General features: G+C 40.0%; 1 protein-coding gene across 1 annotated transcript in view; it reads left to right on the forward strand.

Moving 5' to 3' along the window:
• Positions 1–312: 312 nt before the first annotated feature.
• Positions 313–18,080, forward strand: part of LOC124644651 — a 37,573-nt gene continuing 19,805 nt past the window's right edge. Inside the window, exon 1 of the mRNA XM_047184145.1 lies at positions 313–915. Coding sequence (XP_047040101.1) covers positions 910–915 — 6 coding nt within the window. The 5' untranslated portion in view covers positions 313–909. The remainder of the gene's footprint in view (positions 916–18,080) is intronic.

Below are 18,080 nucleotides of genomic sequence, written 5' to 3' on the forward strand. Positions count from 1 at the left end.
TAAATACTCATTTATTTATTTATTTATTTACAAGGCACACCAATAACTTATTTAAAATTGCTTTCGCATATATAAGTTTACAATTGTTAGTCCTGTGTAAATAAGTCAGTTACAGGTGTGCACAACGCTCACAGAGAATAGCATGGTTGGCTGGAAAATACTTAAATACTTATTGAAGTCAATAAAATAAAATTAAAAATAACTGAAACCAAAACTCTACAATTACTCATAAAGTCACAAAAGAACCTCTCGACCCCCAAAAACATTTTAAGCGATTTCCCAAAAAAGAGGTCCTCAATTATTAATTCTCATGGTGTTTGTTATTATTCGCAAAAGAATGCGAAATATCATCTATGACCCGGATCGGCCTCACCCTGTGACGGCTAAGTATTACGTAAAGCTGTCTCCAAAGTAAACTCTAAACTATGTTCGGACATTTTCTATACTCATACACATTTTGAACCGGCTTTTGAAACCCCTCTTCTGTATATAACCACTCAATATCCAACCTTATCTCACTAGTAATAAGGTAGGTTTTTCTTTACAGTCGTCTCGTTAATGTTGAGACTACCATAGGAAATGTAAGCCCACTTTCTTAGCTCGGGTCGGCGACGTCGCTTGCTCAGTTCGACTCACGCGCTTCCCAATATTACACGAGTCCTTAAAAATATTAAAAAAAAAATTAAGAAAAAAAATATTTAAAAAAAGAAAAAAATCTGTGCGAAATAATGAATTAAAAAAAAAGTTTTTAATAAGACAGTGACGGTAAAATAGTGTTTTTTTTTTTGTTAAAAATTGGTAATTTAAAAAATAAATCGCGTGTGTGTAAAAACATTGTTTTTGAGTGGGATTTTTTTGGATAATTATTGCGTTTGAAGAAGATTTTTTTGGCTGTAACTGGCGGACAATATGATGGTGAGTCGATATTTTTTTCAAAAATAATTATTACACTTAATTGTAAAAAAATTAGGTCATTAGTATTTTTCAAAAATATTTTTTTGTTTACTAGACAAAATATATTTCTGACCTCAATTATTTACTCTCGCAAGTAATTAAGTACGCTTGAAATTCAACAAAAAACGATAAAAATAATGAGTACTATATCTTAATGAATAGTTTTTATGAGTAAAATATTTAGCTGAGTTCATATTCATGTTTAATTCATAAGTTTCTTCGTCCATACATTAGAGAAATAATGATTACTTCGAAAGCGACATTATAACACAAAAATTATACTTTTTAAAACATTTTTATCAAGCGACTTTGCTTATACGTATTTCAAGATAAATCATTTTGTTTTTTTTTACGAGAAATCTTCAGTTTTCACTACATAAAGCTCAATCTCTTCTGTGTATGTGTGCGTAAAACTCATTAATTTTGCAGTAAAAATCATATTTCATTGAGGCTCGTAAACTTTCTTAAGTTGTGTGAAATAATGCTAGTATGTTTCTTAATGACGGACAAAACCGGAGGCAAATTATTATGGAATGCATCATCATCCTCCGAGCCTTTTTCCCAACTATGTTGGGGTCGGCCTCCAGTCTCACGGGATGTAGCTGAGTACCAGTGCTTTACAAGGAGCGACTGCCCTATCTGACCTCTTCAACCCAGTTACCCGGGCAACCCAATACCCCTTGGTTAGACTGGTGTCAAACTTACTGGCTTCTGACTACCCGTAACGACTGCCAAGGATGTTCAATGACAGCCGGGACCTACAGTTTAACGTGCCATCCGAAACACAGTCGTCAGTAAGTAGGAAAAACCTACTTTAGGCTTGTTTACAAAAAATCAATTTCAACTTGAGCAGATAAAATACCGCACCTCACCGCAAAAGCTTTACTGAGCTTGCCTCGGGTGAAACCGCAGAACTCTACTAGTTTATAATGTAAACAGTTAATAGTAACAATACAACAGGTGTCTTTACATATAAAAAGTTCTTATATGTAGTAGTAAGTTTAAACCTTTCAATCTTCAAAACGGCTGAACCGATACAAAATTTCACATACATAAACATAGGCAAATAACCAAACTCGATTTTAAGCTACTTTTCACTCAATTTTGCTCAGCATTTCCCATAGAAAAACACATAGTAATATAATATTGGTGTGGAATTGGTCACTTTCTCTAGCATTAGCATATATTTGCATCTCGCGAGATGAGCGCAGCATCCGCGAGTTTGAAAGTGAAACCAGGAACCGGATCATTGATCAGTGAGAGTGTGACCTCAAGTACGTCAGTTCGACTCCCTGCTCGGGTAATATTGTAGGCTCGAATGATATTCCTAGAATATAATTTTACTAGCTTCCGCCCGCGACTTCGGTTCAGTTATATCGCGTTTCCAAGAGAACTCTTCAAAAGTCCGGGATAAAAACTATCCTATGTTTTTTCTCAAGGTCAACTCTATCTCTGTGCCAAATTTTTTTACAATCAGTTCAGTGGTTTAGACGTGAAAGCGTAACAGACAGACAGAGTTACTTTCGCATTTATAATATTAGTAGGGATAGCAGACAGTTGTCATATTCGCCGCTCTGAAGTTGGTAACTATTGAATTCATGACAGTCAATATGTACGGACAAAGCACTGCTACAAATGTTAGGCAGTGTATCGTAGAAACAAGATTTGTAAATGACCTTACACGACTGGGAATCGAACCCAGGGCACCCAGACCAACATCCAATTACACCACTATTATGCAAATTTTGTTCGTGTGTAAAAAAAATCAAATTGAGTACTCTATTTTACACAGGAATATTAAGATATTCGAAAATATCAATTTCAACTAACAAAACGCAAGTATATAAGTGTCAATCTGAGTTAAATTCTTGTTTTCACAAATACACATGTAGAAATTATAATCTCGTACTACTTTTTATGTGGTGTTTCTATCAAAACATGATTATAGTAAGTAGGCATTTATAGTTTAGGTAAAAACTAGCAAATAAATGTTTGTATCGACCTACATTCCTTATACTTAACTTTCTATGCAAATAAATAAAATTCTTGTTTCGTCACAGTATTGCCAAGCCTTTTTCCCATATTTGTTGGGGTCGACTTCCAGTCTAACCGGATGCAGCTGACTACCAGTGTGTTATAGAGCGACTGCTTATCTGACCTCCTCAACCCAGGTATCCGGGCAACCTGATACCCCTTGGCAAGACTGGTTGCTAAACCTTTAGGTTTCTGTATATCCGTAACGACTGCCCAAGATGTTCAAATGACAGCCGGGACCCACTATTTTATCGTGCCTTCCGAAACACGGAGGATCTCGTCATGACAAGATGGTCACTCATAAGCCAAGCTCAATCTTATGATGATCGACCCGTTCGGCTGTTACTTAGGCACGAGCTTCTAAAAGACCAATATTTTGCTGAAAAATCATCAAATGACGGCTCCCGCTGTGGGTGCAGCGTGAGGGAGTGTCAGACTCTTCCTGGTTAAACCCACCATGTTACTTCTTAAGCCGTACCAGCACTGCGGTCACTCGCGTGAAAGATCCCGCAGAACTTTTTTTGGTCTCATATAGACTTCAATAATAGTTCCAGGAAATGAAATGAAATCGTTAATTTGCGAGTTGGACATTACATCACTTTTACACGTCATTTTAAGAACGCTGGGGTCGGCATTTCCTAACTGACTGATCCCTGAGAAGAAACGCCGAAACAAACTTAAGGGTCATAGTCTCTTTTAAAGTCCAAACATGTTACGAATCAAATAATATTGTGTGAGTGTCATCATGTACGCGGTCTGGAATGGCCTTTTGAGGAAAGATGAGATCAATTGATATTTTCTTTTCTACCACAATATCTATGAAGAAGCCATTTAATTCCGACATGAATCAGTTAATTGCGTTTAGTAATTAACTTCATCTTGCTTCCTCTTCCGTCTACCTTTCTCTACACTCACGTCGCCTCCCGGCCGAGTCTAATGACACGAGAGTTTCTCTCAAGTTTACCAGGTGCGGGAAATTGTGTCACAAACGCGTAGATATTAGGTTTTTGTGTATAATGGGGGAAGTAGTTAGCGCTAATAGAGAATATTATATGAAGAGTTCCGACGCGTCAGTGATTGCCGATAATGAGGTCTTGCGTTCGATTCCTGGATTAGACATAAATGGTCTGCCTAGTCGTCTTGTAAATGGGTAGTCTTCATCTTTATCATCATCATCATCATCAGCCTATCGCAGTCCACTGCTGGGTAGTCTTTAATCTGGTATGTGGTGGGTTCATAACCCGAAATCGCACTTTGACCAAACTTCGAGCGCTGTTCGTCCTTAATGATTCGTATGACAGTGCGTATGAGTTCGTTGTCACAGCCTGAAATCGTCCAGAGAAGGAGTGTTGGGCTAGACCTGAGATCCGGGGACTTTTTAATGCTCACAGTCCTTTTTTTTTGTTGTCGCTGGGCTAAAAATGCTATTACGCATCCCCTTCCCGACGGGAGAGGGGTATGTGGGACTCCCCGGTAAAGTCGTTTCCGGTATACCCACTAAAAAGGCCCATCGGCACTCCGACCTCGCCTGAGTGGAGGGGGACTCCCACCGGCGACTGCCCGCCTAACGGCAGGCCCCTCATACCTCCCCCCAGTGGGGAGGGGTGGGCTTAAGAACTCTGACATTAACAAGTCAACCCTTTTGCACACACGATATAATAAAAATGTGTGTAGTATGTGTTACTTGCAGCACAAGACCAGGTCAGTGTGTAATAGTTCCGCGAAATTATCGCCAAAACGGAACTGTTATGAAATAACAACCATATGTGTGTTAGTATGACTGGAGCTGCTTTCTCGGAAACTAGCGAGATTTATTGTCTTAGAAGGTCATCAATTATAGAAAATTATAATATACTCGTAAGTATGTTTCACTAAGCTCAAGAGTCTGTTTGCTTGGAAATGAAAAAAAATCTTTCAAGGTGAGATATTGAAATTTTTACCCACATACGGGAAGTAGTTTACACGGTACATGACTGGAACTGGCAGAATCCAGTAGTCAACACCACGATATAATCTTAAAATTTAAATTGAAGTATAGAATTATTACACTTTCACGTTTAATTAGTAAAAACCCCCGTTTAGTCACGTTTTCTACAATGTCTATCTGTATGTATGTCAGCGTGATTGCGTGTCTTCACTCGCACTAACTCCGGCCCTTGACAATTCAATCACTACTACAGTTTATAATTGTCGAACTTTTAACAGATTTCAGTAAATGTTCATGTATCACGCACATAGCTAATACATGACAGGTTTCACATGATTTTCAAAGAAATTTCTAGTTTGATTCGTTTAAAACTATCTCATGTTCTAGATTAGGGTTATAGCTGTGTCGGTCCTGCGCCTGATCTCTTTCCGGTCGTGTCGGATTGCTGTCCCATCGGGTTATGAGAGTGAAGGAATAGTGAGTGCACCTGTGTCTGCGCAAATGCTCGTGCACTATAATATGTCCTGCGCAGCTGGCTGATTTCCTTAAATGAGGACAGCCGCCGTGGCCGAAATCGGCCGTGGACGCCATTACTAAGTTGCATCTTAATTGGCTCAACCATTCATTTGTAACAAGTGATAAATTAGTGCTACTAGTTTCGTGCTTACTGCCCCGTTGTTCTAATGACCGTGGGTTCGATTCCTGGGTTTAACCAAAATAAATTTGTGGGTTTTAGAAACTTACCTACATAAAGCAACCCGTAGTCTGGAAGTTGGTGATTGATTCACCCGTGCATCGGAGAGCACGTAAATGTCTGTCCTGTGCCTGATTTCTCTTCGGTCGTGTCGGATTGTCGTCCCATCGCGCTATGGGAATCGAACTTAAGACTCAGTTTTAAGCAGCGTTTTTGCAGCCACTAGACCAAAGAATTATTTAGAACTCTCACTTGCCTTTCGAAGTTTTGTTAGTAAAATATAATGATAGTAATATGATCACAGTTTGAAGACAAAAATAACAATTATATACGCTCTAGTTACGATATGAGCGCGAGACAGCAGTGTATTAGTCATCCGCCTAGCCTTTTCTCAAATATGTTGGGGTCAGCTTCCAGTCTAACCGGGTGCAGCTAAGTACCAGTGTTTTACAGGGAGCGACTGTCTCTCTGACCTCCTCAACCCAGGGGCCCGATTCTCCTAATTTTACTTAAGCGCCATTCGATTGACGTTCGACTCGATTCGACTGAGATCCAATCCCGACTCGATTACGATTGAAGCGTATGTGGCATTCCGCTTTTTTTTCTTTGAAATAAACGTTTTTATCCTTTTCTGTCATTCAATAATGAATCATTTTGTCTGTAAATGATTTACGATTGCAAAATGCTTGTACAGCAAACTACCGTATAGACCAAAATCATCAAAATAGCAGACCAATCGCACACCAATCAAATGTCAATCGAATACGATTGGTCTTTTATTAGTAGCAGAATGCCCGATATGGTTAAAACTGCTATTACGATCATATTGCGATTCGATTTCTATTCGATTTTGACATTTTTAACTTAGGAGAATCGAGGCCCAGTTACCCAGACAATATTAAAAATTATAAATGGCTAATATTCAGAACACAATAATGTTTTTTACAATAGTTTGCAAATAAATGCAGAGGTGTCCCTTTTCCGTGACAGCAAGTGTAATTACTAATTTCACTGAATGTCTGTTACACTGCCGTGCATAATAATTGAGTCGGCTCGACTTCTATTACACCGGCGAGCAAACAATTTGAGTCAACTGTTCGCCAATATAGTGAACTACAATGCATAAAAATTGGCCTGACCTATAATCATACATTCGCTGGCATATTTAAGAGCCAGTTAGACTATTATACACTATCTTGGACTTTTTATGAGCTACTATACTATACTATACTATACTAAAAACTATGTACACTGTTGTTCATAAAAATTGGGTCAACCTGACCTATAAACAATTACACAAGCGAGCAAAAAAACAGACTCAACAAAACTACTATTAATACACTATCTTGCACATTAATTAACCCAGCCTCCAATACCTATATACTACACTATCGTGCATATTAATATCGGTAGCATGTACACTGTCGTGCATAAAAATTGGATCAACCTGACCCATAACCATACTTATACAGTAGACCTGTTTACACTGCCTTACAAATTAATTGACCCAGCCCCCAACACACTTATACACTGTAGTGCACACAAATATACCCAGCGTACACCACAGTGCACAGAGGGGACGGCCGTGACAGTGACCGTGTGACTTCCAGTGTAGGCATTGTTACCTCGTGGGAGTATGGTTATGTACATAGAGTACGTTGTATGTAGACGAGACTGCGATAGGAGTGGGTTTTAGTACTTTGAAATCATCATCCTCCGAGCCTTTTCCCAACTATGTTGGGGACGGCTTCCAGTCTAACCGGATTCAGTACCGGTGCTTTACAAGAAGCGACTGCCTATCTGACCTCCTCAACCCAGTTACCCGGGTAACCCAAGACCCGATACCGGTTTTAGTACTTTGAAAGAGGACTTGTTAAGGTGTGGTTGATCAATTTATGCTTTTATGTGAAACTGTTACCGTCGTAACACAAAAACTTTTAAACGTCTCGAAAGTAGAACATTCATGTATTGAATATCCGTTTATATGTATTGAATAATTCGCCTGAGAGGTTTTACTGACATGGTTACGTTTCTATCTTTCTTTCTATTTTTAACCGACTTCCCAAAAAGGAGGAGGTTCTCAATTCGTCGGGATCTTTTTTTTTTATGTGTGTTCACCATTACTCGGAGACGCCTGGACCGATTTGCAAAATTTTTTTTTTGTTTGATAGGGTTTACTTCCCAGATGGTCCAAATTCGTGGTGGCCTAGTGGGTAAAGGACCAACCTCTCGAGTATGAGGGCGCGGGTTCGATCCCAGGTCAGGCAAGTACCAATGCAACTTTTCTAAGTTTGTATGTACTTTCTAAGTATATCTTAGACACCATTGGCTGTGTTTCGGATGGCACGTTAAACTGTAGGTCCCGGCTGTCATTGAACATCTTTGGCAGTCGTTACGGGTAGTCAGAAGCCAGTAAGTCTGACACCATTCTAACCAAGGGGTATCGGGTTGCCCGGGTAACTGGGTTGAGGAGGTCAGATAGGGAGTCGCTTCTTGTAAAGCACTGGTACTCAGCTGAATCCGGTTAGACTGGAAGCCAACCCCAACATGATTGGGAAAAGGCTCGGAGGATGATGATGACTTCCCAGATGGTCCCATAATCACCAGGTCAGGATCTGATGATGGAAACCCTGAAAAATCCTTAGGTACATCCATTAGACACTGACTTCCAGGCCGATGCACCTAAGAATAGTTTTTTTTTTGCTTTTCAGTGTTTTTGGGAGTCGGTTTTATTTTTTTATAAAAAGTTTTAATGTTCAGTTTTTAGTCTCCTCTGTATTATATGTAAGTCTAGTCTAGTCTATGCCTCAGGTCTCATGTTACCCGGCGGGGTCAGTGACCCGCGTCATAGTAAGCGCGAACAATTTGGTTACTTTTCAAAACTAACAGCAAGCAAGCAGCTTGAAACAATGTATTTACTCAAGATATTCATATAAATATGCTTAAATTGTGTTGCACCTACCATTTCTATTTCAACACCACCCTAAGGTAGACTGGCAGAGAACGCCTACGGCATTAAGTCCGCCTTTGTACAATGTGCAAGAAGTATTTTAAATAAATAAATAAATTTCGAAAAGGCAGATGACACTTAAATCGGTTGTAAAATGTTCCGATACCCCTTGTTAAGACTGGTTGTCAGACTCTGGCTTCTGACTACCCGTAGCGACACAAATTAACGTATCCGAAATCACCAGTAGGTTTATAATCATTTCTCACAAGAACAGGCCAAAATAATTACGATAGTTCACCAATAACATAAATGTCAGTTTTCTTAAAACAACATTTTAATATTTATTTTCACGTTCAATGTTCAGTATAAAACAGTAGTGGAATCTTAAGGGTGCGTCTACATGGTGCACGTAGCTGGAGCAAGTTAACATGCGCAAGTGACAAGAGCACGTGGGTGGGTATTTTGCTTTGGTACATGTGCGAGTCGCTGGACCTTCACGTTGTTAAAATGCATATAACCTGCGCATGTGCCTCAACATGCGCAAGCTACTTGCACCGACTAGACGCACCCTCACTCAATGCTGACACTAGAGAAATATAGTGACCTTTAGCGAAATCGCGGGAAGTATTTAGAAATATAATAGTATGAAGAATGGATGGTAGTGGAAATGAATTTTGAAAATTTGTCGTCTTGTTAAATTTTGTCGGCTTTTGTTCACAGAACTTTGCATTGATTGCAACGAATTGTTGTGATGTTTGGAGGTTGCCATGGTGATTGCAGTAATCTGTCAAGCCTTTTCACGTCGACCTTTAACTTAAGGTATATATCAATCGGGGCTGCGGGACTGTTCGCGTGAGCTAGCTCACTCCCTTACCGCTGCTAACCTACAGCGGGAGGGGTCATTTGATGATTTTTGACGTCGTTAAAAACAAAAACGCTTAACATATATTCATGGATGAAAGATACAGTGCAAAAAATAAGCGTAAAAACTATCGTACCTAGATTAAGTTTTGTTAATTCTTTACGCTTTCAAGTATAAAAACCAGTTGAACAATAATTATGTAAACTACTGGCTTGTGCTTCACACAAACATTGGAAAGTTATGTGAGAGAATACCTTCCAATTGTGGAATGTTGCTCAACAAAAGATAATTCACGAGAAATTCAAATATTACTGTCTTTTGGTAGACTTTATTATAAAATAGCTTTTGCCCGTTTGACGAATAGATGATTCTATATGCTCCCATACAACAAACGTGATTCTTTTGTCCTTTTTATAAATAACTAGCCGTTTTCCCGCGGTTTCACCCGCGTCCCGTGGGCGCTACTGCCCGCACCGGGATAAAATATAGCCTATGTTACTCGCAAATAATATAGCTTTCTAATGGTGAAAGAATATTTAAAATCGGTCCAGTAGTTTTTGATTTTATCCATTAAAACCAAACAAACAAACAAAGTTTTCCTCTTTATAATATTAGTATAGATGGTACGGAACCCTTTCTGAGCCGGTTTTTTTCCTCCGATTAGCCCAAACGAAGTTTTTATTTAGTTGTAATTTCCAATGGTTCAAGTAAGAGCTTTAATCACAGCGATACGTCACTTCCACTGTGTAAGGAAGTGTGTATCCGTAGTATATACTATGTATATAGTGTAGTATATAGTGAACAGTGTGGGAATATGATGGTATTGAGTGCACGGCAGCATTTTACAGCGGATGACGATGTAATGTTAAAGATTAGTGCAGCTTTTGATGAAAACCTGATTTAGTAGATGGTGTTTTAGAAAACTATAATGTTAATATGTTATTTCTGAAAAAAAAAGGGCTAAGTGCGAGTCTATTTCGTGCACGATGAGTTCTGTACTGTAAAAACGGTGAAAAAAAGTGTCGTTTGTAGAAAAGGTGTCCCGTAGCGTTGAGGAAAACTTTTTACAAAAAAGGAAAACTGACTTCTGAAAATACTAAAAAGCCAAAAAATAATAATTTTAGGTGCATCAGCTTAGAAGTCGATGGCGAAATAAACTTAGGTACATCCATTAGACTTCTAGGCCTAGCAACAGCTATAAATCAAAATGTGAAAATTATCTATCACGGTTCATGAGATGCGAGCCACACATGGACGGATATAAGGTCCCGATTGTAACGTTTTAGTACGAAAAACCGGCCAAGTGCGAGTCGGACTCGCGCACGAAGGGTTCCGTACGATTATTGAGCAAAAATGTGAAAAAAATCACGTCGGTTGTATGGGAGCCCCCCCAAATATTTAATTTATTCTGCAGCAACAGAAATACATCATCTGTGAAAATTCCAACTCTCTAACTATCACGGTTCATGAGATACAGCCTGGTGACGGACGGACGGACGGACAGAGGAGCGAAAACAATAGGGTCCCGTTTTACCGTTTGGGTACGAAACCCTAAAACTATGAAATAATTACAAGATTTTTAAATTGAAAATGGATATGTTAAAAGCCGCTAAAAGGCAGTACACATAAGAATGTGACTCGGAGACGAGAGTGGAAGCTTCGTGACACACAACTTTAGAAAGCGCTGACATAATACCCAAACATACCGGTTGTGTGTAGGTCCATATACACTGTACAGGTGTGTACATATGTGCAGACTGCTCTCTCGACGCTGTCGTCACTGAAAATAAAGAAAAACATAAATGTCATAGTAATAAGTGGGGTTCGTTGATAAAAACGCACTGTCTCTTAAGATACAGGGCATTCATTAACGTCATCATCATCCTCCGAGTCTTTCCCAACTATGTTGGGGTCGGCTTCCAGTCTAACCGGATTCAGCTGAGTACCAGTGCCTTACTAGAACTGCCTATCTGACCTCCTCAACCCAGTTACCCGGGCAACCCGATACCCCTTGGTTAGACTGGTGTCAGACTTACTGGCTTCTGACTACCCGTAACGACTGCCAAGGATTTCAATGACAGCCGGGACCTACAGTTTAACGTGCCATCCGAAACACAGTCAATGGTGTCTAAGATATACTTAGAAAGTACATATGAACTTAGAAAAGTTGCATTGGTACAGGACATTATCAGGGCATATCGTGGACTAATAATCTATACTAATATTATAAAGCTGGAGAGTTTGTTTGTTTGAACGCGCTAAACTCAGGAACTACTGGTCCGATTTGAACATTTCTTTCAGTGTTAGATAGCCCATTTATCGAGAAAGGCTATAGGCTACTTTTTATCCCGGTACGGGAAGTAGTTCCCACGGAATGCGGGTGAAACCGCTGGCAGAAGCTAGTACTAATATAAAAACTGGCCAAGTGCGAGTCGGACTCGCGCACGAAGGGTTCCGTACCGATTTATAAAACAGACAAAAAATCACGTTTGTTGTATGGGAGCCTGCCAAAATATTTATTTAATTCTAGTTTTCAATATTTGTTGTTATAGCGGCGACAGATATACAACATCTGTGAAAATTTTCAACTCTCTAACTATCACGGTTCATGAGATACAGCCTGGTGACAGACGGACGGACGGACTGACGGACAGAGGAGCAAAAACAATAGGGTCCCGTTTTACCCTTTGGGTACGGAACCCTAAAATGTACGCGCTAATCTCACGAACTATCGAACTTTCGATTCAAAAACAAAGCTTCAGTCTTAGATAGCCCATTTATCGAGGAAGGTAGCAGGCTACTTTTCATCCAAGTGTGCTAAGTAGGTACCACAGGACTGTTGCTGGCAAGCTATGGTCACTTTTTAATCTGTAACACCCGCGCACGATGGGTTTCATACCATTCTATAAAAGGATCTTCTTAAAATATTAATTTGATTCCAGTTTTCAGTATTAGTTGCTAAGAGTGCCAGCTAGCACGTGGTGGCTACATGTTGTATACTGCGATATACACCTTAAGAAAGTAAATCAAAATCATTGCTGAAAGGTTTTTCTAACCTACAGACTAAGATGTGTTGCTGGGGTGTTTGTTGCGCCTCTTCTTCCCAGCAAAAACACATAGGAAGCGGTGAAGGACGGGCGTTTTGGGGGCTGTCTTTTGTAAAAAACGTCAAAAAGTGCTGATTTTCTTATCTTATCTTTTAAAAGGCTAATGACCACCTGCGATCTAATCTAGAATCAACAGCTACATACAAATGACTCCCTTACTACGACTGAATACAAACTACTCAATTACATATGTTACGTCACACGACTGTCCTTGAGACGTGCGCGGCAAGCAAGCCGAGGTCAGAATTGTGATGGGTGGGCGTGGGATTGTCACGTGTTGTGAATAATGTATGTTTGTTGGCTGTGTCTGATAATGTTAATTGTAAATTGAAAGCAAAACGGTTTTAGTTTGAAACGTATGTATTTTGATGGGATATGGACCGATTTTGCTACGGTTTAATGCAGTATGTATTGCATATAAATGTAAATAAAATAAATTGTTAATAGGTTCTTCTAACCTACAGACAGACATGTGTTGTTGGGGAGTTTGTTGCGCCACTTCTTCTTCCTAGCAAAAACACATAGGAAGTGGTGAAGGGTGGGCGTTTTGGGGGCTGTCTTTTGTAAATTTCTGACGTTCGTTCGTGGCTGTTTTGCAGCCAAGTTTGAATAAACGAATTTTGATTTTTGTTTCAACATAGTAATATATTTGTCGGAATTAGGAGAAGGGCTTAGGTGTATTTTCTGGTACTTAGTTGAATAACACGTGACGCGACTGGTTTAGCAGGGGGTCTGGGGTTCGATGCTAGACCAACGAGGCAGTCAACTTAATACAATGAAACAAGGAGTGTCAAACATCACTTAGAAACCCGCGGGTCACTCACACACAGTCACGCACGCACACAGCCGCACACGACCTGTGACTTTCTAGTAAGAAAGTAAAACTCGTTCCGTCATAGATTAGCACTCGCGGCAGACGCGACGCGACGCGAGACGAGGTAGCAATGAGGTAGTTGTTATAATGATTGAATCAGTAGCAATTGTAAGTCTAGTTAATTTAATATGTTAATGAGGAATTAAATTTTGTAGGAAGCGTGGAAAATGTTGATAAGCCTATATATCATTTGTTTGTAATTTCTAAACAGGAAGCATGTCAAATGTTTATATGTAATTACTAAGTTCAGTATTTTAGTAATTTCTAATTGTATGTATTATTAAAACTTATATGATAAAGACGATTTCTTTTCGGTTGGTTGTACTTTGTACGCTAAAGGCTCCGTAAGTAATCAACCAATTTGGAAAATTCTTTCACTGTTAGGAAGGTACACTATCCCGAGTAACATAGGCTATATTTTATCCCAGGTGCGGCAATATACAAGCTTTACTAGCTAAACATATAACAGGCAGTGTTACAGACAGTGTTACAGAATTAAAATCACTCTCTTACCTTTCCAAGTTCACATTAGTCCAGTCCAGCAATTTCAAAGTTATTAAATCGTATCAAACAGACTCACACACGCATATTAGTTTCGGTTATTATATCACAGACATACAATCTCTGTAGCATGACCAATCAGACTATGATCTACAAAAAAAACCGGCCCAGTGCGAGTCGGACTCACGCACGAAGGGTTCCGTACCGCATCTACCTGTTGCCGTTTCGATATCATGCAAAAATGAGCAAAAAAATCATGTTTTGTTGTATAGGAGCCCCCCAAAATATTTATTTAATTCTAGTTTTCAATATTTGTTGTTATAGCGGCAACAGAAATACATCATCTGTGAAAATTTCAACTCTCTAACTATCACCGTTCATGAGATACATACTGGTGACAGACGGACGGACGGACAGAGGAGCGAAAACAATAGGGTCCCGTTTTAGCCTTTGGGTACGGAACTCTAAAAACCGTCATAAAGTTGAACTCACTCGTTTAAAGCACTTCATTTTATAATATCTCGGGTGTTACTATAATGTGATAGATATTATTTTGTTACATACATATATGTTCTAGTAAAAAAAGTCGTGGTGACCTAGTGGGCAAAAGAATCAACCTCTCGAGTATGAGGATGAGGGCGCGGGTTCCAACCAACCTCTCGGGTGTGGGTTCGATTCTAGGTGAGGCAAGTACCAATGCAACTTTTCTAAGTTTGTACGTACTTTCTAAGTACACTGGACAGCAAATAAACCGAGCCACCCGCTACTATGGCACTCTAATCCGATTTTCTCAAAAAGTATAAAACTTACAAATATAAAAAATATACCTATAGAAAGAGCATTTCTTAAGGATTAAAATGACTGTAAGTTTAATTAAAAGGACCATCAATTCACAATGTTATCAAGCAGCAAACACAATGCTATCAATTTTCTCTGTTTTGATTAGGGTTTGCGCTTAGCGTTATTTTATTCTATAGTGAGGGAAATTCCATATTTCTTTAGTTTTTATCCATCATTTGCTTAGACGCGTGTATTTTTGTACTCGTTTATTGGTAAATAATGGATACGACCACTCAGGAAGCAGCTCAAGCTGTAACACTACTTCGAGCAGACCTTGGGCAACGTGAAGTCACTTAACGACTTCCAATCAGCAAATTTTCGGTGTAAAGAGTTTACAGACGATACTTGGAGACTGGAGCATTCGATTGCAGCCCAGGTATGGGCAGACCTAGGGCTACATTAGCAGCAGATGATCGTTATATCCAACTTTGTGTTGTATGAAATCGTCGCCTCAACGCCGTTTAAGTCCAACAAAGTCTGCGTGATGAACGCCAAGTTATCATAAGTTCAGATACCATCAAAAGAAGACTTTCTGAACAGAACCTGATTCCAAGAAGAGCTGCAACAGGCCCCGTATTAACAGTAGCTCGCCGTAGAGCTCGACTTGAATATGCTCGAGAACATAGAGATTGGACATTAGAGCAGTAGGCTGACTTACTCTTCACTGATGGGACCAGTGTGAGTCTACATGGAAGTGATCGACGTCAGAGAGTATATCGTTGCCCTGGAGAACGTTACTCCCAGTGTTGCATCGAGGAAACTTGCTTACGGAGGGGGATTTGTAATGGTCTCGAGCGGCATATCATTACCCACACATACAGCGTTAGTTTTCAGCGAACCGACGGGCCCCACACGTGGATTGACTTCTCATCGCTACATCCCTGAAGTCCTCGCAGACCATTTGGTACCTTACTCAGGTTGTATCGGTCTGGATATGAATTAATGCGCGATAATGCACGGTCTCATGTTGCCCATGTGGTAACCCAGTATCTACACGACGTCGGCATTCGTACAATGGTGTGGCCAGCTTGTAGCACGGACTTGAATCCGATAGAGCACTTATGGGATGAACTGAAACGTCGGGTTCATGCCAGAGTACCTGCTCCAATAGGGCTTCCAGAGCTGAAAATCGCTATCGAAGAGGAGTGGGACGCAATCCCACAAGATTTCATCGTCAGACTTGTTAGGTCTATCAATACGAGGATGCTAGCAGCTATTCGAGCAAGGGGAGGAAACACTCAATACTGAACAAAAACAATTTTTCATTTTTTCCTTTGTTTTCGGTTAAAATTTTTGTTTTCACTGGGTGATTGCCAATGGTTTTCGCGGCTGTAAAATGACTTTTCTTGATAAATTGATTAATATACGCTTAATGAATTGATCAATCCCAATTTGTTTCCATTTGTTTTAATCCTCATAAAACGTACTTTCTGTAGGTATAATTTTGATATTTGTATGTATTATAGTTTTTGAGAAAATCGGATTAGAATTCCAAAGTAGCGGGTGGCTCGGTTTATTTGCTGTCCAGTGTATATCTTAGACACCAATGGCTGATAAAAAGGTGAAGGAAAACATCTTGAGGAAACCTGGACTATATAGTCTGAAATCACCAACCCGCATTGAGCAAGCGTGGTGATTAATGCTCAATCCTTCTCCGTGTGAGAGGAGGCCGTAGCCTAGCAGTGGGACGATAAAAAGGCTGTAACAGTAACAATACAGTACTGCAGCGTTCAAGCAAATAAGCCACTTCTACAGATAAATAATGATTTTAATCTTCATAATTATCATGTCAGGACATTGACCGAGGTACACATACGAGTGTATTACAATTTCAATGTAAGCTATTGTGAGGTAATATTATGAGGGCGGCGACCTCTCGCGTCCGGCCCTGGATCAGGCCATGGTCCGGGGCGAGAGGGAATGGGATGCCGTCGCCTCCTTCTGCGAAGCGGTCATGCTCGAGAAGGAGGAGGCGGAACGCCAGAGAGTTCGCACCTCTCATCCCGGCCGCCGCGCTGGACCAGGTAGACACCATGGGCGCCGGGTGTCGCGAGATGACTCCCGGCCACCGTAGGCGTGGGTCTGTGGGCGGTGAGTTCGGGTGGCTCATCGTCCCTCTGTCTTTCTAGACGACAGACCCGTGTCGACGGCGCGCGTTGTTCCACGCGCTCCTCAAAGAGATGTCAGCAACCCCAGCGGGGCCCAGCAGGGCCAAGGCCTGCCGGGGCTGCGGGTTGTTCGAAAGAGATACCGCGGCCCTGGTACATAAAAGGCCTATGACGGAACACGACGATTTTAGTCAGTAAAAGTCTGACACTCCCTCACCGCTGCTAACCCACAGCGGGAGGGGTCATTTGATGATTTTACGTCGCTAAAAAAAAAAAAAAAAAAAAAAGGTAATATTATGAGTATGAATGGTTGTCAATCTATACTATCTTTACTAATATTATAAAGAGGAAAACTTTGTTTGTTTGGTTGTAATGGATAAACTCAAAAACTACTGGACTGATTTTGAATATTCTTTCACCATTAGAAATCTATATTATTTGCGAGTAACATAGGCTATATTTTATCCCGGTGCGGGCAGTAGCTTCCACGGGACGCGGGTGAAACCGCGGGAAAACGGCTAGTGTATATAATATTTTGACAAGTATTGTTGTATGTTCCTGAATTGAATGGTAATAAATTATTATCAGGTTACTAACGCGATTATCGTTTGAGTTTGTCAATAGATTTTTTGCTTATATTTGTTTAGTTTACAGTTTGCGTCTGCAGTCAATTTCTTATTTGAATCAACTGAGAATGTCATTTTATCATTGTTAGGATGTACCAAAACCAGAGTAGCAGAGAATTTTGGTACTGTTGTTATAAGAGTTATTGCTAGGAAGACATTGTCAGTTTAGTCCTAGAGAAAGAGAACTTTCTAGGTAATAGCATTATGTACGTTTACTACTTTAGAATCTAAACTAATATGTATTACAAAATTGAAGAGATTGCTTACTTAATCTCAGGAACCTCTGGACCGATTTGCAAAATTCTTTCAGTGTGTGATAGTTCATTTATCGAGGAAGGCTATGATCTACTTCTTGTCCAGTCTAACGAAGTAATTCTCACTATGGAAGTCAGTTTCATATTTTGATATGAGGATGTAGCTGGTACTCAGCTTCATCCAGTTAGACTGGAAGCCGACCCCAAACATAGTTGGGAAAAAGGCTCGGAGGATGATGATGAGAAACTAACTTCTAGTTTCATAATAAGCACGGAAAGCGCAGATGCTTGATTGTATTTCATACTTTCATTAAATAAATATTTTTGCGTGATCACGTAGAGCTTTCTC

This window comes from Helicoverpa zea, chromosome 30 (assembly GCF_022581195.2).
Source record: "Helicoverpa zea isolate HzStark_Cry1AcR chromosome 30, ilHelZeax1.1, whole genome shotgun sequence".
NCBI lineage: Eukaryota > Metazoa > Arthropoda > Insecta > Lepidoptera > Noctuidae > Helicoverpa > Helicoverpa zea.